This window comes from Balaenoptera ricei, chromosome 18 (genome assembly GCF_028023285.1).
Source record: "Balaenoptera ricei isolate mBalRic1 chromosome 18, mBalRic1.hap2, whole genome shotgun sequence".
NCBI classification, from domain to species: domain Eukaryota; kingdom Metazoa; phylum Chordata; class Mammalia; order Artiodactyla; family Balaenopteridae; genus Balaenoptera; species Balaenoptera ricei.
The window spans coordinates 12,598,280-12,622,825 of NC_082656.1; the positions used below are offsets into that span (position 1 = coordinate 12,598,280).

General features: G+C 40.4%; 1 protein-coding gene across 4 annotated transcripts; it reads left to right on the forward strand.

Annotated features, from left to right (window-relative positions):
• The first annotated feature begins 13,859 nt into the window (after positions 1 to 13,859).
• CCNA1 (cyclin A1) lies at positions 13,860 to 22,922 on the forward strand. Of its 4 annotated transcripts, none has more exons than XM_059902774.1 (8): positions 13,860 to 13,941; positions 14,750 to 14,938; positions 17,839 to 18,085; positions 18,273 to 18,397; positions 18,846 to 19,069; positions 20,178 to 20,382; positions 21,340 to 21,453; positions 22,764 to 22,922. In XM_059902774.1, exons 2-8 carry the CDS (start codon positions 14,774 to 14,776, stop codon positions 22,905 to 22,907), a joined length of 1,224 nt encoding a protein of 407 aa, XP_059758757.1. In that variant the 5' UTR covers positions 13,860 to 13,941; positions 14,750 to 14,773; the 3' UTR covers positions 22,908 to 22,922. The 4 variants fall into 4 exon arrangements, with proteins under 4 accessions (XP_059758757.1, XP_059758758.1, XP_059758759.1 ...); XM_059902775.1 differs by lacking the exon at positions 13,860 to 13,941 and adding an exon at positions 14,216 to 14,241; XM_059902776.1 differs by lacking the exon at positions 13,860 to 13,941 and adding an exon at positions 14,247 to 14,260 and having other exon boundaries at positions 14,753 to 14,938.
• The last annotated feature ends 1,624 nt before the right edge of the window (positions 22,923 to 24,546 follow it).

Consider the following 24,546-nt stretch of genomic DNA (forward strand, 5'->3'; position numbering starts at 1 on the left):
GGTGGGAGGGAGGGAGATGCGGGAGGGAGGAGATATGGGAACGTGTGTATATGTGTAGCTGATTCACTTTGTTATAAAGCAGAAACTAACACACCATTGTGAAGCAATTATACTTCAATAAAGATGTTTAAAAAAATAAATAAATAAATGAACGCAACGGAATAATAATAATGATGATGATGCTGATTAAAGAAACAAGGCTCTAGTTCCCTGCTGTTCAGATCATCTTGAGGTCAGCTGAGGCCTCATGGCTAGATTAGCTTTCATATATTAGTCCCTTCTTTATGTAAGATCCCTAGGTATTCTCTTATTTTGTATGTTCTCCGGTATACATTTTATTCTTGTCAACCTGAGGATTATAACCCAGGAGACAGTCTTTTTTTTTTTTTTTTCTTATCTTTTGGCTGCGCCACGTGGCATGTGGGATCTTAGTTCCCCGACCAGGGATTGAACTTGCACCCCCTGCATTGGAAGCATGGAGTCTTAACCACTGGACCACCAGGAAGTTCCTCGGGTATATATTTTAACTAATTTTTAACAATTAATTAATTTATTTTTGGCTGCGTTGGGTCTCCGTTGCTGCGCACGGGCTTTTCTCTAGTTGTGCCGAGTGGGGGTTACTCTTCGTTGCGCTAAGCGGGCTTCTCATTGCCGTGGCTTCTTTTGTTGCAGAGCATGGGCTCTAGGCACGCTGGCTTCAGTAGTTGTGGCACGCGGGCTTCAGTAGTTGTGGCACGCGGGCTTCAGTAGTTATGGTGCACAGGCTTAGTTGCTCCGGGCTCAGTAGTTGTGGTGCACAGGCTTAGTTGCTCCGCAGCATGTGGGATCTTCCCAGACCAGGGCTCGAACCCGTGTCCCCTGCATTGGCAGGCGGATTCTCAACCACTGCGCCACCAGGGAAGCCCATTTTAAATAATTTTTGTGAAATTTATCTGGCATCTAGGTGTTCTGCTGCAGGAGGATTTAAAAACACCTGTCTACCCTCTTGCCAGAAGCAGACTATCCCAGCCATCTTGTATCCTTTATTTTTGATTCTTAGTAGGTAACTGTCATGTTTTTGTTAAATGCAATAATAAGCACATCTGTCAGATCACTGTTAAAAACAAAACTGAGAGAGATTCTATCAGCTTCATTTCTGAGCAGTAGTTTATCCCAAATATATGTGTTTCCTCAGCTGACCTTTTTGTTCAGTGTTTGACTTTGGAATTTCAAGAAAACAAAATAAGTAAGAGAAATAATGTCAAAACAGCCCTTTTAATTTTCTTTCCAAAGTAACTTTAGATAATGCATTGCCATTTGTAACTTGGTCCTTTTTCTGGAGTTGTTTTCTTTGTCTTAGCAAACAAATAACAACAACAACAACAAAAATCTCTGATGTCTCTAAATACTCTATTTTTCCTAGAGCTTCTATGATATCTCTGTAGTGTAAGTAAATCTGAAAAGCTTTGCGGATAAATGTTTGAAAATGAATTTTATATCATTTCTAAAATCTGGCAAGGGAAATTATCTCTAAAGATATCAATCTCATTGACTTGGCAGCTTAATTAAACCTTAATCACCTTTTCAATATTTTCATTGTTGAGGAGTGCATGTTCCCATAAGGTAAAGAGTCAGCCATCTAGAGCTTGAAAGATAAATATATAATTTTCATAAAGGTCTTGAAATCCTTAGACACTGGTTGAGCAATAACACAGAATTAAATAGAACTGTCAGCACTGAATCTGTCAGTGAGACTGAGAGTCATAGCCGGTGACCTGTGCTCCAGAGGGAGGAGCTTGGGCCCTTGTGCAAGAGAGGGTATTTGAAAATGTCACTGTTTTAAATCTAGAGTTTAATACAGAATTTAAAACAATTGGTAGGATCGATTCACAGCCACTATTAGAAAAGTAGGGAGTAGATTATAAATTCTGAGGACAGGAACCCATGTCTCTCTTGTGTACTGTTGGCTTCCCAATACCTAAGAAAGTTCCTGCCACAGAGTAGGTGCCCAATAAATGTTTGCTGGAAAATAGATGGGATGAATACAGAAACAGGAAGGGACAATAAAGCTTTATAGTTTTATGTACAGCTCGGATTCTCAGCTGAGAGCCTTCCCATGAATCCAAATTCTGCCCATTTAGAGCTTAACAGTAGGAGAAGACTGCAAGATTGTTAGAGAGAAAATAGAAATCACTATTTCACTTTCATTCTAAATACGTTCTAAAAAATACTTATATAGACACCCAGCATGGATAAATATCAGGTTAATTTTTAGAAATCAGATATAAAAACATAAACTAAAATGTTTGGTAATACTTATTATTTTGTGAAACATCCTAGCAACTGCAAAAATATAATCAATTGATAAATTACAAGTCAAACTTATCATGGTAAGGTATTATATGAAAGAATATATTCATTCAAACTTTTTAAAAGTTCTACGAATATGTTAAATCAAAGGTAGCAGTAAGGGCTGGATTTGAGAGTATTTTAGAGGCATATCTAGAAAGCTACTAAGGAAATCAGAAGTTTGGAGTTATGCCTATTTCTGTTCTGAGAAACAGTATTTCATAATAGTAAAATAATTCTTATTTATTATATGTAAAATATAATGAATTTCAGTTCTTAAATTATAAGCTTTTTCCAAAGGTAACATGCAGTGTATTTTTTTTGTCCCAAAAGAACGTAAGAATGTTCAGAAAAAAAATTGGTGTGCAATTTTTTTTTTTAAACATCTTTATTGAAGTATAATTGCCTTACAATGGTGTGTTAGCTTCTGCTTTATAACAAAGTGAATCAGTTATACATATACAATATGTTCCCATTTCTTTTCCCTCTTGCATCTCCCTCCCTCCCACCCTCCCCATCCCACCCCTCTAGGTGGTCACAAAGCACCGAGCTGATCTCCCTGTGCTATGCGGCTGCTTCCCACTAGCTATCTATTTTACATTTGGTAGTGTATATATGTCCATGACACTCTCTTACCCTGTCACATCTCACCCCACCCCCTCCCCATATCCTCAAGTCCATTCTCTAGTAGGTCTGTGTCTTTATTCTCTCTCGTCTTGCCACTAGGTTCTTCATGGCCTTTTTTTTTTTTTTTTTTTCCTTAGATTCCGTATATATGTGTTAGCATACTGTATTTGTTTTTCTCTTTCTGACTTACTTCACTCTGTATGACAGACTCTAACTCCATCCACCTCATTACAAATACCTCCATTTCATTTCTTTTTATGGCTGAGTAATATTCCATTGTATATATGTGCCACATCTTCTTTATCCATTCGTCTGTCGATGGACATTTAGGTTGCTTCCATGTCCTGGCTATTGTAAATAGAGCTGCAATGAACATTTTGGTACATGACTCTTTTTGACCTATGGTTTTCTCAGGGTATATGCCCAGTAGTGGGATTGCTGGGTCGTATGGTAGTTCTATTTGTAGTTTTTTAAGGAACCTCCATACTGTTCTTCATAGTGGCTGTATCAATTTACATTCCCACCAACAGTGCAAGAGTGTTCCCTTTCCTCCACACCCTCTCCAGCATTTATTGTTTCTAGATTTTTTGCTGATGGCCATTCTGACCGGTGTGAGATGATATCTCATTGTAGTTTTGATTTGCATTTCTCTAATGATTAATGACGTTGAGCATTCTTTCATGTGTCTGTAGGCCATCTGTATATCTTCTTTGGAGAAATGTCTATTTAGGTCTTCTGCCCATTTTTGGATTGGGTTGTTCGTTTTTTTGTTATTGAGTTGCATGAGCTGCTTGTAAATCTTGGAGATTAATCCTTTGTCAGTTGCTTCATTTGTAAATATTTTCTCCCATTCTGATGGTTGTCTTTTGGTCTTGTTTATGGTTTCCTTTGCTGTGCAAAAGCTTTTAAGTTCCATTAGGTCCCATTTGTTTATTTGTGTTCTTATTTCCATTTCTCTGGGAGCTGGGTCAAAAAGAATCTTGCTGTGATGTATGTCATAGAGTGTTCTGCCTATGTTTTCCTCTAAGAGTTTGATAGTGTCTGCCCTTACACTTAGGTCTTTAATCCATTTTGAGTTTATTTTTGTGCATGGTGTCAGGTGTGCAATTTTGTTTTTACATAATTCAAATCCCTATCTCTCCCCAAAAGTGCACTTTCAAAGTGGAAAATGAAGAGAGCAGCTCATAGGAAAAAATGATTAAACAAAGTCTTTTTGATTAATGACTTAAATCAAAATTTGAATGGATATGTTTAAATCAGTTCCACCCTGAAAAACCCTTAGAATACTTTCCTACAGATTATTAATTTATTCAAATGGATTAGAATTTGCATTTTATTTATCACATAGAAATCACTGCTATTGTTGAGCTGACAGATGGTCAATCCTCAACAGATTGCAGTTTATTAGAAGGAAAGAGGAACATTACACCCCAACATATCTGGGGAACATGCCCAGCCCTGTTCCTCCAGCTTCAGAAGCTTTTCTCCTTTATTTCTCTCAGTGGGATTCAATTCTTTTTCAGTGTTCCTTCCTCACAACTGCTTTGGTCTCTGCTGGAAATCAACAGAAACTTTAATCTGAAGGTCAGAAGTTTTCATTTTGCTTATTCCTCTTGTCTTAGCAACACAAGAAATTTGTTTTTTTCTGTATTTCTTCAGTAAAAGGATACAAAGCCAGCTTCCTACAAAACGCAGACAACTTAAATATGGTTCAGTTCTAGTGGGATAGAATACTGACTGTGGATTCAAAGTAAACAAAAAGAAACAAAGAAAATATCTACTATTTTCATCTCCTCAGATATTGCTCAGAGTATTATTTCCAAATCCCATTTATAAAGTACACATTACGTCATCACTGTTTATTTGAACTTGTTTTCATTAACTGGGTAAATAAATTTCCTGGTTATTTTCCCAAAGGGCTGGCATAGCAACACGTGGTTAGACTGATCTCTCTAACTCCCCAGCTTCCTGTCTCTCCCTCCAGCCTGAATTACAAACTCTCCACTTCTCTCTTTTTAGCACCTGTTTCTGCCACCTTCAGTAAAAATTTGTAGTTTGTTCTAAATGAATTCTCTTGGGTTTGAAAGCCAAAAATGACTCATAACTCTAGCTATATATCATCTATATTCATTGAAATTGTAAAGATTTCTCCCAGAAAATTTCTACTTGAAAAACCTATCATCTTAATAATGTTCCTAATGTTATTCCCAGCACATCTCTAGAATTTTTAATCACTAGAGTGTTCTTGCTTTATCAAGTAAATTAATATACAAAGGAAAGCGCTATGGAATCTATTAAAAAATAATCCTACTCAATTAAGGAGACTACAGAGAGAAATGATTTGTTTCCCATAATATCAAGAAGCAGAACTGTGAGCACACTGCTACATAAATTAACTCTTCTTCTGGAAAGCAGAAGGTCGTTCCTACAGATGAAGTGCTTCCTTCCGTCAGGAAGCAGGAAACAAAACAATAGATCCCAAAGAAGGACGGATCTTGGGTGCTGATGAAATACTGGTAGAGAGATGAAGATTTCACAAACACTGGTACCAATCTGAGAGGTGAGTTCTCAAATCAAGGAAGGAGGGTATGAATTTGGTCACAAAATTCAACATACAATTTTAGTAACAAAAATAAAACTTAAGCTGAAATTTATATAAACGATTATATAAGTCCAGCATTCAGCAAATCCAAGTAAATAGTTACAGCTATAAAATGAAATGGCGAAGGTTTAATTCACCAGGTGAACAGAATCCAACTTGATCTTTCAGTTGTGCTGGTTCTATCTCTGGATTATTGCCTGATCGGGGAAAAGGAGGAACTTTTCATTTTAACAAGGAAAAATGCAATTTCTGGATGAATTTTCCTTGTTCATTTATAAATGGGTCTTCTTTATGAATCACATGGTGAAGTCAATACTTCTCATAGAGCCTACACTGAATAGATGGTTTTGTGTCAATATTTATTTGTGCACTTTATCCCAAATTATGGTATAAGAATAACTTAGGAGGAAGCTAGACAAGATAAACTTTCACATTTGCATATACAGTAGAATTAGACTGTCCATGATGCCTCAGTGCTCTGTGACTGTTCTCAACCATCAAATATTCTAATCCTGCATTGACCAATATGGTAGCTGCTAGCTAGACATAACTATGTAAATTAAGGTAAAAATTCAGTTCTTCAGTTGAACTGGCTACATTTCAATGCTCAATCGCTATACTTGGCCACTCATTATTATATTGGACAGTGAGGATATAGAACATTTCCGTCATTGCAGAAAGTTCTATTGGACAGTGCTGTTGGTCTGATCCTGTAACTCACCCGGATAATTTACTTCATTAATAATGATTTTTTTCTTATTCAGCAATTAATATTGTTTATTATAGGAAATTCAAAAACTATAGATATGCCAAATGAATTTACTTATAATCAGCTAATCCTATGATGCACAGATAACTACTAAATACTTGGTATTTATTGTTGGTGCTTTTTCTAAGCATATAAAAATTTTTAAAAATGCAACATACTAAACACTGTTTTTATACTTTTATATCTCCTAAAATTATGAACATTTCTGTATGTTATTTTAAAAATCTACATTATTTTACATGGTTGCATAATAGTTATTCAGACTACTGCTATCTTTGTGATATCTCTGCTATCTTTTATTTATGATCACTTTCTTAGGTAAATCCTGGAATTAGAAGTCATGTGCGTTAATTTATTTCTGAAACTTCACTTTCAGGAGCTGAATTTTGAAAGAGAGAGAAGTCTGAACCCAAGTGTCCTCATCTGTGTAAAACAAGATTTAATGAAATAACTTCCATCCCCTTCCAGCTTTCCAAGTCTAAGAATGTTTTTAATGAGTGCCAAAATCTGAAGTTACTAAAGAGGAAAAAAGAAACAAACACATAGGCTTGAGAAAGCAAATTTAAGAAATCAGTATGTTTTCTCTCTTGGACACATACAGTATTACATGAGTTCAGGGATTTGGGAGAGCAGGGAAAAGATATGACCACAGGGTGGCAGTAGCACACAATGAGCTTTATTTCGATGCTGCTTTGAGAGGTTTGCATGGGGGGCGTGGAGGGGTAGATGGGAAGTTCCACCAACCATGACACCGTCAGGAAACAATGGTGTGGGGTCACCACCCAAAAGAAAAAGAGAGCAAGGGCATTCCTGGGAGAGAGAGGAAACGGAGAGGGAAGTTACATGTCCAGTGGTGTCACTCTGCAGCACGATGGGGCAGAGAGCTCCAAAGGGCAGCAGGGACTTGGGGGCTTTTAAAGTCCCAGGGTTTGTTTATCTAAGGCTAACAGATGCTGGGTACAGTTTCATAGGACATGCAAAGCAGGCAGGCTCTAAATGACTAAAACCTATGCTTATTGGGGGTGTATTTAAAACAATTGGATGTGCCAGAATTTGAGTTTAGGACTGGCCGGCTTTTGAGCTAATGGTCCTGGCCTGCTGTGAACAAGTTAACAACATTGGGCCAACATACACAGGCCATCTTTGGCTCATTTACGTAACAAGTGTAAATTACATCTTATTATTCAGTCATTTAATCTGCAAACATTAAATGCCTACTCTGTTCTGGGCACTGTGCCAGGAGATCCTACAAAGTTGAATAATATGCAGTCCTTGACCTCAGGGGGCTTATTGTCCTGGAAGAGGGCCTCTTGAACGGAAGAGTGGTACCCTGAAACAGCAAATGGGAAGCTGTGGATCTTTTATTCTTCATGGGTTTTCCTGGTATAATCATGTAACTGCTAATTACAGTGGGGATACTAGACAAACACTTGAAAAATGTGTTACAATCTCCATTACCTTCATCCCCATCATCACCCCCTGAAAACAGGTGCAATTCAATATTATCATAATTCATATATACATAGGGATGGAGATGGAGGGTCCTGGACAGGTATTAGGAAAGACTTCTATCATTATGATGTACAAAATTAAACTTGTTCTCCACTTCCTTTTTCCTCTGAAACCAGTTAATCTGGCATTCCTACTTCTGTCAACCTTACTATTGCTCCATCAACCTGACCTAGAAATTGCAAAATTATGTTTGCCTCCATCTTCTCCTTCAAAACAAACATACAGTCAGTTGCTAAGTCATGTGGATTCCACACTCATGGTGACTTTATTGAGCCTCTTTTCCTTTCTGTGCCCACAGCATGGTCCTGGTTCAGGTGTTCATATCCTCCAGCAATTGTTTCCTAACGCATCTCCTACTCCCAAATCCTGGGCTATTCATTGCTCTCAGATTGTTTTCCTATAAATATAGTTCTAATGTTGTCATTCCTCTGTCCAAAAGTCTCACAGCAAACTCCTCACTCTGGCACTCAGGACCCTACATGATGATCCCAAAGATTCTGATTGTCTACTATCACCAACCTGTATTCTTTATTATAAACTCAGGCGCCACAAAGCACCAGCATTCCCCAGAACTTGTTTTGCAATTTCTTTCTCTGTGTCTTTACTCATGCAATATTTTCTTCCCAAAACAATCACCCCAAACCCTGCTTATCAAAACCGGATCTAAATTTCAAGGCTAAACACAAAAGCGCCATCTTCAGGAAAACTTTCCTGATTTTCTTAATTAACTGAAAACTCACCTGGACCTTAACCAGAACTTTCTCTGGACTTCTTAGACAACAGCCTCACTCTAACTTGTGGGTAATCATTTGTGTATTTGTTTTCTTCCTCTGTAAGACTGAACTTTGAGCAAGACTATTATTCACTTATGTAACCCCATGTCTCCCCTATGTCTATCACAACAATGAAAATGTGTTGCACTCTTCATTATAGAACACAATGCACTTCATATGGACACAGTGGTTTTGACTGACTGTTGACTAGGCAAAAGGTTCATTAATGATAAAAATTAATTCTGGTAATATGGACAAAAACACTAAGCTGCCTCAGTTAGTCAAAATATATTAGATGCCTAAGAAAGAACACATATACACACAGTCAGCTTTATGACTCATTGCTGTAAGGAAAAGTTATATGTGATTGAGATATTTTTTATCCAGATAGAATTTTCATATAGTGAGGACTATATGAACTCTTTAGGCTAGATAGTCCTGATAGTAATAAAAAAGGCATAAGAAGCCTGCAACAAGATTTTGATTTTTTTGGTCTTTAGCATGAAAAATTTTGTTTTGCTAAAAATCTAAGTTCAGAATGGGAACCAATCTCATTTGTTGCGACCACTGTTGATATTAATTTACAGATGAGCAATAAAAGGACTGAGGTAATGCAAAACAAATTTTACAAATATTCTGTGATTTACCAGGAGGAGGATTTAATTAACAAAAATATTAATACGCAGAAAATATTAATAAATGATTACTGGAGTGAACAGGACATGAGCCTGTTTTCAGATATGGTATTCATCCAGACAAAGTCACAGACAGGTGATGTGAAGATTCCATAACATTTTCAATTAAAGATTCAGAGAATTGGAGATAAATGTAAAACACAGGAAATCTATTTTATAGAATTAACTGTGTCATAGAACTGATGGTAAAATAATTGATTTTCACAGAAAAACTGGTATAAGCAGTACTATAAATTAAAAAGATATAGCCAATAAATGACAGCTAACTTTAATGATGCAATGGCCTCATAACAACATATGGGTCATCAGATGAATTTTAGATCTAGGAAAGGTTGGGTAAAATCCAGGTTCTTGACTTCCTCTAATAATAAACTGATTTTCAGTAAAGATCTGGCAACTCAAAACTTTTCAAATTATTTAAACCACAATGGTTCCATCGTCCCACTGAAACTCATTTTCCCCTTGGTACAGAGTTTTGGGGAGGTTACTGCCAGAGGCCTCAAGTCTGCAGTGATGGGTATCTAATTTTAATAGTGCACCCCTAGGTGAGCACATTACTGGGGGCTGACTCACAGTTACTAAAGTCACCAGAACCAGCTTCCTCTCACCCAGGTTGCTGGGAAGTGGACTTCTTCATGAGATAGTTGCTGTGGAGTCTGCCCCAGAACCAGGAGAGACAGTCTTGAGGGGTATTTTGAGACACCACAGTTTATTGCTTTCCCTTGGGAGACAGTGGATAAACACTGCTGAAAATTCTTGTCCTTTGGGTTTCCCCTTTCTAGAATAAATGTAGACTATACCATCTGTCCTGCAAAAAAAAATTGTTTACTCTAATCATCTTTATTATCAGATCTGGATACTGCTTCCAAATCTCCACAGCAACATGCATTCTTCCTTTTTGCTAAGTTCTTACTGCTCTCTGTTCATACATCTGTGTACCCATGATGAAATAAACACTAATTATGCTGCACCTTATATAACAATCTATTTACCTTCTTGTCTGAACAAAAAGCTCCTTGAGAGCAGGGATCCTTTTTAATTGTCCCATATCCAGCTACTGCCTGGTATAAGATGGATGCTCAAAAAAATATTTGTAAAATGAGTGAATGAATAGTAGACTTTGGCTACTATCATGTATGTATTCAAACTATTTTCATTCAGAGAAAGTGACTTTACAAACTTCAGTGAAAACTAACTTCACCTGTTACGTATTAAGGGATCCACTTTGCACCACCCAAGGATATAAGCTTCCTAAGGAGGTAAATTTTTTGGCTGCTTCTCAAACTGGACTCACTGGATCCTTTGGTCAAGTGGGCTAAAATGTCACAAATCGCCTGCCATCCCCAGCATCTGTCCCTCATCTTACCACATAGTTATGTTCTAAATTTAAATGTATATTGAGAATGGCAGAGGCATGACCATGAACAGGCAAAATAAGTCCCTAAAAGGGACAGAGGTCCTTAAAAAAAAATAGCTCTTCTACTTTTTCATCTCTTTTTCATCCCTATGCTGAAAATCAACTTGATTTCATACAAATGAATGAAAACTGAAATGTCTGAACAGAAGGTTAATTACTAGCTACAATGAGCAAATGGAAGAGAAGTAATAACAGCTTCTGAACTGCCAGGTAATTGCTGGCAAACAGAAAACACTGTCTTTGAAGTGAAATTTGGAGGGGGGAGGAATCAGTTTTAATAGGACTTTGGGGATTTAAAAATCCCTAGTAAAGAATTTAGCTGTCATCCTTATCATGGAAATTAATCCTAGCATCAAAACTAGCTGAGCACTGAATATCAGGCAGGAAGTGCTGACCAAGTAAATTTTTAAACTAAGAAATTGTTATATTAGTATGTAAGTTATATCAAATACTTTAGACATTAAAGATGTATTTATAATAAAATGTATTGTTCACTTCTCAATATATTAACAAATAGTTTATGTAATTACGCAGACATTGAAAATCTACTCGACTTTGAGTCCTAATCCTGATTTTGTTACACTAATAGCAAAGTTATTGATATAATTATGAATCTCACTAAAACTGCATTATTTGTGAGAAAGTCCTTTCTTTCTCTCTGCTCCTATTTTTCCTAATTATAAGGCCAAGTTTTCAATTTAAATTTTTTATAAAAATTGTGCACCTATTAGGTGAGTTTGTTTTTATGCCATCAATCATTACTTGTTCAAATATTTAGTGACGATTTTTTAAAAAAACTCTGGAAATCCATAAGTATTGCACAAGTTATATAAATATCTGAATTTATATGTATGTACATATAAAAAAATACATAGAAGTTCACCTGAATTACTCTCCAATTTAAGATCTGAGCAGAGGACTTCAATGATTTAATACTGAATTCTAAGGCAGCACAACAATAAACTCATAAGCCACATATCATTTCGCTTTGCCAAGTTTAACAAAGTGGATGGAGAAAGAAGAAAGATGGTAACATGTAATGATAATAATATTTCATATTCATTAAGACCGGATTAGGCTGCAGCTATTCACATGAGAGAGGGTAGGGGAAAACAGGTATGAAATAATCCAAGGGTCCCATCTGGTTAAGAGTTATTTTCTTTTTAAAAGGTATTTTTCAGACTAAAGACAGCTGAGAGGCTCCAGACACCTTAGTAGCCTCCTCTTCTGGTCCTGACCAGATTTGAGTCAGGACACCCAGCTTCAAAGAGCTGCGTCTCCAGGAGGCCAGCGCTACCCTTTCCTTGCTTGAGCTTCAATCTCAGAAAAGAGGATCAAGACAACAGGCTCCAGGAACAAACATTGCACTGGCTCCTTTGTTTTGGAAGAAAGGCAGAGCATGAGGTTCTCGGTCACTTTTGTCAAGGAAATCAGATCAAAAGGGATGTACAGAGGGTCAGGTCACGTTGAGTGCACGAACTCTAGTCCTGCCAAAGCAACCCCGGCTCTTGGCAAAACTTGTTCCTGAGTCCAAAGTGAATCCCCACCACTGAGGCCTTCAGTGTCCCCAGAAATCACAACAGTGTCGTCAGATGGAGGAGGGGTCCCAAGAAGACTTTCAAAAGTGGCGCTAGGCGGGAAGGGAGCAGAAAGGCTCTTTTCCTCCCCCAGAGAGCAGTACCTTTTTGCAAAGCCCAGCACTTGGTGCCTGCCTACATCTGCTGTCCCAATCAAGATGTTACCAGAGCTCCTGTGTTGCCTTCATATTCAGAGGCACAGGAATTGCAGGGTGCACAGGGATTGTATCGCTGCTTCGCAATGAATGAAAGTTGGTTATAAACGTATAGAAGTTAGTTTCATATTAAACAAAATCCATTTCTGCTCTCCTCCTGCATCCAGCACTGATTTCCAAGATGCTTCCCAACTGCCCCTTAACATCTGACTCGAACAAACGCTTTCATCCTCACTTTCTGTAGAATACTTCAATTCTCCCATTAAATTAACGCATACCCAGCTCACTGGGTGAACACATTAATAAATACTTAAGAAAAAATTTTTGGTAAGATTAACAATCATTTCCATTCAAAATAAGGTGATAACTAACCAGTTCTTAAAACGGCCATTTGAATGGTTTTAGTGGTCTGCTTTAGAAACTTTGGGATGAGTGTTTAAAAAAATAAAAACAGACAAAAGCAGTAACATATGTAATATGTGTGTGTGCACGCGCGCATGCACACACGAATATTTTCAAAAAATAAAGATTTTTCTACCTGTCTTGCCAGTTACCTCTGCAGGTGCCAGGCCTCCCTAGTTTCCAAGGACCTCTCTTCCCTTCCTGACTGGCCAGGGTCCCTTCTCCCTACCCTCATCTCTACCCCAAATTATGTCCCCTGCTTCCTCCCCACCTTGCCATGGACCCCGATCCAAGGATTCCCTCCCCACGTGGCCAGGCGCCCCCCCCCCCCCGCCCCTACTTCCGAGGCTCACCACTGTTCCCCTCAACGTCCCAGGCCCCATTGCTGCCACCCGCGTTCCTTCCTCTTCCTGGGCCACTATCTCCGCGTTCCTGGACCAGCTTCACGCTGTGGCTGCCGAACCCGTCGGGGAAAACCTCTCGTGGGGACTGCGAGCACCACGTGCGACCCTAAAACCCCAGATCTCCTCTCCCGCCCTGCCGGGTTACATGCACCAGAACCCGGGCCAGCCAGGCGCGGCCTCTGGTGCGCAAGGGCCCAAAATGACCGAGGACACGCCGCCACCACGAATTAAGGGGCCCCGGAGCAAACCAGGTGCCAACTCGCTGCTACTTGGCCTCTCTCTGGGAGGAGGTGTAGGTGTGTGAAGCGGGGAAAGGGAGCGAGCCGCGCTCTCCGGCGGGCGCCGTCAAGGCGCCGCGGCCTGCGCAGCCCCGAGGGCCCTGCGTCGCTCTCCCGAGCCAAGGTTCTCAGGAGCGGGCCGCGGAAAAGACGTTAGCGGGAGGAGTTAGCGGCTGTTGGGAGAACAGGTTCAAGGAAACAGTCCCTTCCAAACCCCGGCCATCGCGGGGCGGGCCTCCTTCCTCCCTTCCAGACATCTGCCACAAGAGGCGCGGGTACCCACGGCGACCGCCCGGGCACGCCCGAGCAGGTCCGGGTAGGAGGAGCCGGGGTCCGTCGCCGGTTGGCCCCACCAGGCCCTGAACGCCCAGGGGTCGCGTGCGTCCACCCGGAGCATGCCAGGTGAGGGGACGCCATAGCGATGCGGCCTCAGAGCGCGCACGCCCCCTGCGGTTGGCATGGAAACGGCCCCCGCGAGGCCCGGGAGCTCCGCTGATTGGCCGATTTAACAGACGCGGGGAGGGGGTCTTGAAAGTAAATAGCTCTGAGCGCTGGGCCACCAAAGCTGGGACTTCGGCGCCCCGACTGGAATCTATTAACATCTCGGTCTCCTTCCGCCCCGCCCCCTTCGGCGGCTCCTCATTCCCAGTGTTCGTGTGCACTTGCTAATTGTTGGAGACAGATGTATAAAGATATAAGACGGTGAAGAGCGAGGCCCGCTGTGGGTTCCAAGCAGGTTTTGGGGCCTTCTGTCTTGTGGGAGGAGGGCCGTGGAAGAGCACCCTGCTTATCACTTGGGAAAGGGACGTACTTTCCCACAGTGATGTATCCTGGGTCATTTGTTTGCAGGCAGCGGGGTGGTGGGGTGACGGATAAGCATCATAGCCCGGAAAGACACGGGCTCGTAGGTTTGGACTCCCAATTAACGTGGGGCTTAGTGTCTCGGCTTGGAGGTTTGTCAGATGTCTCTCTCTCTCTCTCTCCTTCCAGCCGTCAACCAGATCTTGGAAGAAAGCCTGGAGCGATTCAAATCACTGTTTTGGTTCAAAGCAGCTTTGATCGCTTGCACTGTGACTTAGGCCCTTTCAGCCCTAATAATTGCAGGGAAGATATCTCACAGTGCTCTCTCTTCTGGAGATTCGCTGCATTCCTGGAGCCCCTCGTGGAAGAGGTTGACTAACCGGCTTGTCTGTTTCTCCTTCCTTGCTAGCAGTAGCCTGTGGAGACTGAGGCTATGCATCTCAGCAGCTCCAAGAGCGGAGTAGTGCTGGCTCCAGTGTCCCGAGGTCCTGATGCCTGTCAGATGATAACCAGAGCCCAGCTTGGCCAGGATCCGCCACAAAGAACAGTACTAGGGGTGCTAACTGAGAATGGGCAGTACAGGAGGACCTGTGGCCAGGTAATGCCTGAGAAGAGCCGGGAAGGCTACTCGTTGAGAAGGGCTCTCATGTCTTGGTGGGAGGTGGGTTTCTGTTGAAATTTTACCTCCAAACTCTTCTTGAGTATTCAGCCATGGAATCTGGACTATAGGGACATTGACTTTTTTTTTTTTTTTTTTTAAAGATCACATTGTCAGGTCCCTTTTCCAACTAGAAACATGAATAATTTTCTTTGTTATTTTGCCAATATCAAGGAAATAACACATACTGTTTAGGTCAAGTATATGTAAAGTCAGTTAAGTTCTGGGCTAAAAGGGAATGTGAATGCCCCAAAATAAACTATGGAACTGGGGATCTTCCACATTGGAGTGGTATTCAGATTGATCTAGGCTGTGCCTGAAGCATCCTGGATAACCTTTGTTAAGCTCATTGGTGATGGTGTTAGAATCAGGATTGGATCCGGCTATACTAGATTACTTCCAAATGCATGCTTCAAAAGTCGGCTTCTCCTCAGGACAAAGGACAGTTAGGCAAACGGATCATGGGCCATCTGATATCAGTTGCTTGTGCTTAACTGATCATAGGTACCTCCCTTAACAGACTGTAAACAAATTCAGACACTTAAAATGCGAATGAGGAGTTTGGATCCTTAAGAATAAATTTTGAAATTAAAAAAAATATTCCTCAAGTATGTTATTAGACAACCTTCTCATAACTGTGCCTTAAGCCTGTACTGCACATCTATAGTGGAATGAAGTTGGCAATAGTACAGTGGAATAGGTGGGCAGGTATTCTTTCCATTGTATAGGTGAGAAAATTTGAGAGGTTTAAGAACCCGCCCCCCCCCCCCCCCAAAAAAAGTCATGACGGAGGCCAGATCAGAAGCCTCATCTACTGACTCATCTACTGACTGTTCAAGGCATCTGTGTTTTGGTGGCATCTGGTTATGGGAGAAAATTACCCAAAGTAATCTGTTACAAGCTTTGGAAAAAACTGAGAAAAGGTGGTTTTAGCAAACTTAATTTGCTTAGCGATGTTTACTTCTTTAAACTTGAAGTCTAAAACCTCTCATGAATTGGTAGTTACTCCCATGCTCACTTTAAATTCATAACCATTAGCTAACCTCTATGTTGCCAGGCACTACCTCTACATTTCCCGGTTCTATTCCTCTACAACCTTCTTATAGAAACCTTCTATTTTATACTTTCCCGTCTCTTTATCCTCCAAAGCCTCTATCTCCATCCTTCCTCTCAGCTAATAACTTTATATCCTATTTTCCTAGAAATATAGATGCAACCAGAAGAGAATTTCCACATGCTCCCATGTATCATATACTCTGCCATCCCCCTCCTGCTTCATGGCCCATGTGTCCCTGCTCTTATGTAATGTGAACCCCCATGTGTGCAGCACACCTGATGCCCTCTTGCCTCTTCAAGGATATCATTCCATCAGCTCTTCTTTCTCAGTCTTCTCTTCTCTACTGGGTTAAATCCAGAAGCATGTAAATATATTGTGATTTTTTTTTTTTTTTCAGTCTTAAAAACCTTTCAGCTACAAAGCTCTTGGCAGCAACTGTCCCATTTATGGCAGTGTTTCTTGAGAGTTTGTCTACTGTAAACTCCATCAGGATGAGGATTTTGGACATCAGGTTTTCTGCTGTATTCCCAGTGTTTAGAATAGTGCCTGGCCAGGGTAGCATGCAAATGTTTGTTGAATGAATACTCTGTCTCAAATTCTTCTCTTGTTGTCTTTGACTCAATTCTTAATCCTTTCCTTACGTGACTGATTGGCAGCATTTGACACTATTGATCACTCTTTATTCCTTGAAATAGTTTCTTCTCACTCAGCCTGGAAAACACGGCTCTCTCCTGGTTTCCCACCTAGCTCACTGGCCACACCTCCTCAATATCTTGGTTCTTCCTCATCCAATATCTAAAAGCTAGAGTGTGCCAGGGCTTAGTATTTGATCTGAATCTGCATGCACTCCCTTGGCAATCTCTTCAAGTCTCCTGGCATTAAATACCATCTATCTGTTGATGACTCCTCCTTCTATCTCCAGTCTGGACCTCTCAGCTATGTTGCAGGCTCACATGGTGAGCTGCCTACTTGATGTCTCCACTTGGATCATGCAGTAGGCATCTCAAACTTAGACGAAACCAAACACCAACCCTGGCCCCAGACTGCTCTTCCCAAAGTCTTCCTCATCTCAGTAAACGGAATATCCATCCTTCCTGTTATTCAACCCCAAAACCTTCGTCATCCTTGACCCTTCTTTTTCTTCCACCTCACATCTAATTTGCTGAGAAAATACTATTGGCTGTATTTTAAAAATGTCTAGAACCTCATTTATTATTCTCATTATGTCATATAATAAGGTTCTACATCTTATAGGAGAATTTATGCGTAGTATGCATTTCTAAAATCATCATGTTTCTAAGTAACTAGGTTTAAATGGGACCTTTACAGGAGCCTGTTGACTAAAAGTTAACTATTTAAGGAGGACAATAGGAACTCAGTAACTGTGTGTCAAGAACCTTGCTGGGTTGGTATAAAAGCCTGTCATGCTACAAGCACAAAAACTGATATACAATTTTCCACCCACATGTGGTACCTAGTTCACTTTGGAGGAGAGCTATAGTTTTTCTTTTTTTCTATAATCTTGAGTTCCCTTTGATAAATACGTGAGGAAGATGACAAATTTTAGGTAGCTCCTTTCCCAAATGTCGAATGTAGACAAGGATAAGGGCAAAGTCATCCTTTGGAAGCTTCATTTTCTGAAATTCAATTGCAGACATAGATATTTCAATTTAAGATTCCTCTCCTCTTTCCAGCCTGCTGGTTTGAGTCACATGGGTTCTTAGCACCTATGAGGGCTACGGGGGTGGGGGGGCCTCTAACAAAAAACTTAACCCTTTTCTAGGGGATCACAACACTCAGGTGTTTCTCTGGGTCAGAAAATGTCTTCCCTCCAGCTGGAAAGGAAGCGCTGTCTGACAGCAGGGTTCAGGTGCCAGCCAAGCAAGGATTTGACATGTACATGGACGAGCCTGAGCAAGGGGACAGAGACAGCAGCACAGGGCGAGAGGGGATGGCATTTGAGGATGCCTATGAAGTACACACCAGCACACTCAAGTCAGACCTTCACTTCCTGCTGGATTTTAACACAGGTAATGGGACTCACCTGTGGCTGATGGTACCCTGTCTTTGTAATCATCTGCAGCATTTAGTAGCATATAACTAGCAAGAGAACACCCTGAAGTAGTAACTATTTTCACAACTGCCTGTAGAGGGTTAGTGGATGGAACTAGTTTTTAAATTAAATGTTCTTACCTGATAATGTTGAACCCCCTGCAGTTTCCCCTATGCTGGTAGATCCATCTCTCCACTCCCAGTCTGAAGATGCATCAGATTTTGGTACAGATGTGATAAATGTGACTGAATATGCTGAAGAAATTCATCAGTACCTTAGAGAAGCTGAAGTGAGTTTTCCCAACTTCTCCTTCAATTTCCAGCACCCCAAACACTTCATATTAAGATAGTTATACACTCTTGGCCATAACCACTAGTGAATGGCATTCTTGTGACATCTAAACATGAGAACATTTATGAAAAATAATAGTTGTGAGGTGAGTAGCAGTTATTTGGACTATTTCTCTTTGACTCAAAGGGTTTGTATGTTAAGTATTTCACTCTTGGGGATAACGATCATTGCCATTTTCCCCCCTCCTTTAAGTCATCTGTTAACTAATTGCATTACAGAACCAGAATTTCACACTTTCTTCCATACCATGGTAAAGATGTATCTGGCTCTTGACTGAGTTTCCTGCTAACCTTTGCTCATGAGATTTTTAAAAATAGCAACTGTTCTGTGGCGTAATCTTTCTAACATAGCAACTATTTGAATATCAAAACTCTTTCCCCAAACAGATAAGACACAGGCCCAAAGTGCACTACATGAGGAAACAACCAGACATCACAGAAGGCATGCGAACGATTCTGGTAGACTGGCTGGTTGAGGTGGGAGAAGAATATAACTTTCGGGCAGAGACTCTCTACCTGGCCGTCAACTTCCTGGACAGGTTTCTTTCCTGCATGTCTGTTCTGAGAGGGAAACTGCAGCTTGTAGGAACAGCAGCTCTTCTCCTGGCTTCGTAAGTGTTCTTCAGCTCAAATAATGTGAAACTTCAGCCTGTCAAAACACTTGATTTCCGTTCCCATTTATTGGAGAAATGCAGTGCTTGATAAGTAAAACTTATCCATGCCTCCTTTGATAGAATGTCATCATTTTTACAGTGTTTACTGAGAATCTGAATCTTACCACATGTTCACTCTTCAATTTGGATGTTTAAGATCCTCTTAACAAGAAGTTCAATATCATGACTAAGGCAGCCATCAGCTCAAATTCAGGATCCAATTTAACTATTTTGTGGTGTAGTCTTTTGGCTGTATTCTAGTATGAGTAAATGTCCTATTAAAAGAGATTTTGGTTATATAAAACCCTTCTTCATGGTCTAGCAAGTGACTCATAATAACACAGTTTATTTGGTTATAGTGAATAAACTATTTTAGCTGGTTCCTGTTACTATCAATCATTCATAACAATATCTAATTGTGTAGAAAAGGGCTAGGTTGCGGCTAATCTTCTTTTAAATAAGTGACCTGCTATTGAATGGTAGTTTCCTTTCTATTCTTCTGGTCTCAGACATTATACTTATTAATGCCTAAAATTTTGCAAAAATTTCCCTACAGAAAGGAGAAACAAAAACAAAACCAAAGAATTGATAACAGTGAAATTGTATCATCATCTATCTCTTAGATACATAGCATCTTTTGCTAATTCAATAGAGAAAACTGAACATGATCTTTCAAAAAAATCCAAGACTGAAGGAGTTTTTTTCCTACCATTGTGTTCAACATAACATTCTTTTCCACAAGATGATTTGAAGTCTATAGAATTAAGAGGAATTTACCCACATGTCTGTCATTCAGAATCTTTCAGCATATCAGAAGCCAAAACCTAAAATTCCCAGTTGGAAATTGTTTCTTTACTATCCCGTAGCAGCAAGTACGACACAGCCTTGTCATACTCGTGTTCTTGTTCTGGAAACGAGCTCCTCCTCTTTTCACACCTGTACCATTTCGTGATTTGTAAGTGATACTTAAGTCTGCAAGGGCCATGTGACAGGCATGGTTGTGACAGCACAAGAGGGAGAGCACAGGGTCAAAGCTTTACTTCCCCAAACTCTTTCCCTTTTGTAGGAAATATGAAGAAATATATCCACCTGAAGTAGATGAGTTTGTCTATATAACTGATGATACCTACACAAAACGACAACTGCTGAGAATGGAACACCTGCTCCTGAAGGTCCTGGCTTTTGACCTGACAGTGCCAACCACCAACCAGTTTCTCTTTCAGTACTTAAGGAGGCAAGGGGTGTGTGTCAGGACTGAGAACCTGGCCAAGGTAGGCCACGTGACTTCCAAGAACTTCAGTGCCAACTGGATAAAAAAAGCAGCCTCCTTCAGTTCTTCCTTCCTTTTCAGTTCTTTGCCTTGGGCCCAGAAAAGCTTTTTGGCAACTGGAAGAGAACTAATTCTAAGAACATGACTTCTGCTTACGAGACATTACTAGTAATCGTGTTTGGCAGACATGGGTTGTCTAATCACCCAGGTCTTAGAAAAAATTTAAGCTTGGAAACTGTTCTCTTGTTATATACAGACCACATGCAAGCAATACCTCTTAGGTTTACAGAATGGGAACAAGATAAATATGGCTCTATTTGGCTCTAATCTCATCCTAACTTGTTAAGTAATGAAGCACTATTTGGTCATTTGGAGTTCTAGAACTTTAGTTGAAGGCACTAAAGTATTGGTTTGGAAAACTTGGTTTCCGTCCATAATGATCTAATATATCTGGTATTTATATGCTATGCAAAGAGTAATAAGGATGTCTCTATAAATTTCCCAATATGTTTCTTTTAATTTGATAAGTTCCCACTGGTACTGTTCTAGCCTCTGAACTGCATGTATTTGCCTGATAAATTAATAGCTTTAACATGGACATATTTTTGCCTTTGGATGAAGGCTCTAGTCCGCTCCAGTGGCCAGAGCAATGCTACTTGACCAGCATAAACCTGCACTACTAGTATAAATAATCCTCACGTATACTGTACGGTTAGGCCAAATACTTGCCTATCCATTTTGAAATTTACTTGCAATTTATTACAATGTAAATGTTATTCTGGTTATGGACAGGCATAGCAATTATTAACCCAGTGAATAATTTTGAGCATCTATTTCTGCACTCATCACTAGATGCACACTGAACAAAGATGACAGTTTGTCCCCTTGACATTTCTAGGTTTGCTTGTAACCTTAGTCAAATTCCTAATTCCAATGAGATTTTCTCTCTTGTGCTTAGTACGTAGCAGAACTGAGTCTCCTTGAAGCTGACCCATTCTTGAAATACCTTCCTTCACTGATTGCTGCAGCTGCTTATTGCCTGGCAAACTATACTGTGAACAGGCACTTCTGGGTAAGATTCTAGTTGCTTCTTTCTAGATGAACCTCAAGGCCTATCTAAAGTCTGCTCAGTAACCCTGAAGGCTTAGAATGGGCTGGCCTCTTATGAAGGAGAGTTAGTTAGCTTAATAAGGAACTGGTTGCCTTGCCAGCAGACTACAACGTGCTGCTGAGTACTGCAGGTCAGTCTTCATGGCTTGGACTCAGTGGCGTAGCTCACTGGGGAGCAGAGGTTGCAGAAAGTCAAGGGGATGGTGGTGGCATGCTCATTGAATGGAAGCAGGTCTGGAAACCTCAACACCCACCTTTATGCAAGGAGGGCTGTTGTAGTGTAAGCATTGACCACTTCAAGGCAAAAGATGCTGACTTTTCCCCTCTGTGTAAAATAACCTGGGTCCAATTAGGATGGTCAGAGGTTGTATCAGGCTTTCAAAGGAACAGGGCAGTTAGCATTGCTTCTTGGCTTGTGATGGTTGGCAAGATTAGAGATGGGCCCCTAAGATTTGGTTCTGAAGGCTCACCTTGTGCTACAAGAGTGGGGCATCTACTTTTATTTTTCTAGAATTCTTATTTTTTATTCTGAATTTGGCTAAGACTCATTCATATTCTATTTAAATAAAGTGTACAGGTAAGTAGAGGCTCTTTAGAGGCCAGTAAAAAATCCTGCTCATGAGAGAATAAACTGTGCCCAAATTGAGCATTATAATTGTACAATATGAGCAAATTTAGAACTCTGTTTTTCCTAATATCTTATTTCTAAAGTCTCTGAGGGAAGGATTACAGTTTCTTTTGAGATGAACATGGATACTTACTAAGATTTCAGATTTCTGATATCTTATAAAGCTATATGATGCAATTTTCTTTTGTCTTTTGTTTTGATTAGCCAGAAACCCTTGCTACGTTTACAGGCTATTCATTAAGTGAAATTGTGCCTTGCCTGAGTGAGCTGCATAAAGTGTGCCTGGGTATACCCCATCGACCTCAGCAAGCGATTAGGGAGAAGTACAAGGCTTCAAAGTAAGCTCCTGAAATTCTCTTATCTAGGCTCACTATTTAAAGCTTTAACGAGTGATAGTAATTTCAGAATTAAAAATAGAACAAATTGTATATCTGGTGCTAGGATGGAAAAGTAAGGTTTCATGTCAAATCAAGAAAATCAGTTTGGAGGGGCCTAGATTTATAATTTGTCAGCGTGTAGTACATCTAGTCAGCTAGCTCCTTCCCTTCTGTTAAAACTACTAGAAAGTTTTCTGTGGCCCACATGAGATTTTATGAAACCAAAGTCCTTGGCTTGAGCTGAACTTGCTTTGGGTCTCATTTCAGGTACATGCACGTGTCTCTCGTGGAACCACCTGCAGTCCTTCCTCTACGATAAGTTTCAGAACCGAAGCGCTTTCAGAACTTAATCTCCAGATCAACAGAATTGGTCTTGATTTTTATAGGTTTCTGCAGGTTGGGTCAAACTAGTGTTGCTATGATATAGATGACATATTTTTTAGAATGTAAATGTATTGAGGTTCTCTTAGACATTGGTAGCTTGTAATATAGTCTAAACTTCCTAAAGAATAAACAACTTGCCTTCTGACCACGTGTTAGGCTTATTTACTGATTACCATGGCTGACACACTTGCCTGGAATTTTAGTTGAGAGTATTACAAATGTCATCTTTATTTCAAGAATGCTTCTGTGTTGGTTTTATAAATCTGGCATGCTATTAAGATGAAGTGTTCTGAGGAATCCAGAGACTTTCATGTGTGGTAAATAGCTACTCTGAGACTCTTTCCTTCCTGTCTTTTTACTCCTCATGTAGCTCTCCATAAATCGGCAAGGGATGAACTCCAAGCCTAAACAGATTAGTGAAAGGATGTAGACAAGCACGGTCTATTCTAGTTTCCCTACTGGACCCTAGGCAGTAAAGACAGTGGGTTGAGGACTGAATTGGTCAGGTAACTCTGAGGGGTAATTTACATTTAATTCTAAGTCAGGGAAATGATGCTTACTTTGTAAAGGGATACCATTATGTCAACGTCCAGTTTTGATTTAGTCACCCATCAAGCATATATTTTAGCCCTAGAGGATGGTCAGAGAGGTAGAAAAAGAAAATTTTACCAGAGGATGGGACCTCAGAATAATTAAGCTAATCTCTCATATTCGTCCCTTGGGAGATATCCACGCTAAACGCAGCTCAAACTCAAATTATTCACGATCCTACAGTTCAACTCACTACACATTCATATATGGCTCCTTTCAGCAGCACTGACATAGTACACAAGATGAGGAAAACTGAAGCAAAAACACACTGTTTCAACTTTCTTTTAAAGATTGGTAGGCAAATCAAGAGTAGACTTGGCCTTGAGGGAGAGTGGTGCTGCTGGGGATTGAACAGAAATTTTGTTAATCTCCAGATTAGTAGTCCTGGATCGGTAGGCCCTGGAGGCACACTGGCCTTCTGGCGGTGTGTGTTCTGCCTCGAAAAAAGGGATGATGTGGATTTAGGCCTTTAAAATAATGGCATAGCATCTCATTTCAGCCTTATTTTTCCTCTCTTTTCCTCCCCGGCGAGCACTGAAAGCAAGAGCCAGGGAAGTGGGAAGATTGACGTATCTGTTTGGAGTGGATAATTTGCTGTGGCAGTTCTGACATTTAGGGCTAGAGAAGGGCTGGGAAAGATGCAGAACGTTGAGATGATACGTCAAAGTAGACTGTCTCACAGAAATAAAACGTAATAGGGGTTATTTTCCCGATGCCTGAATCCATCTCTGTCCTCGTGCTCCGGCTGTCACTGCCTTGGCTTAGTTCCCGTCATTTCTCATATGCACCCCTCACGGTAGCAACCTCCTGATGGCTCTTCAGTTTCCTTTTCCCTGTTTCCAGGGTTTTCTGAAATGAAGTTGATGGCATCTCTTTCCTGCGTCTAATTCTTCAATGCCGCATCACCACCGGGATAAGATAGGGGGCATGCAGGCTCTTGAATGAGCCAGACCCTCTCCGATCTAACAGCTTCTGCTTTAGTTAATCCGTGTCGAGTCCCTTCTAGTTCCCTGATCGCCTTGTCCCGCCTTCCTTTACTCCCTCCCACACGCTGATCTCTCTCTCTCTAAATATT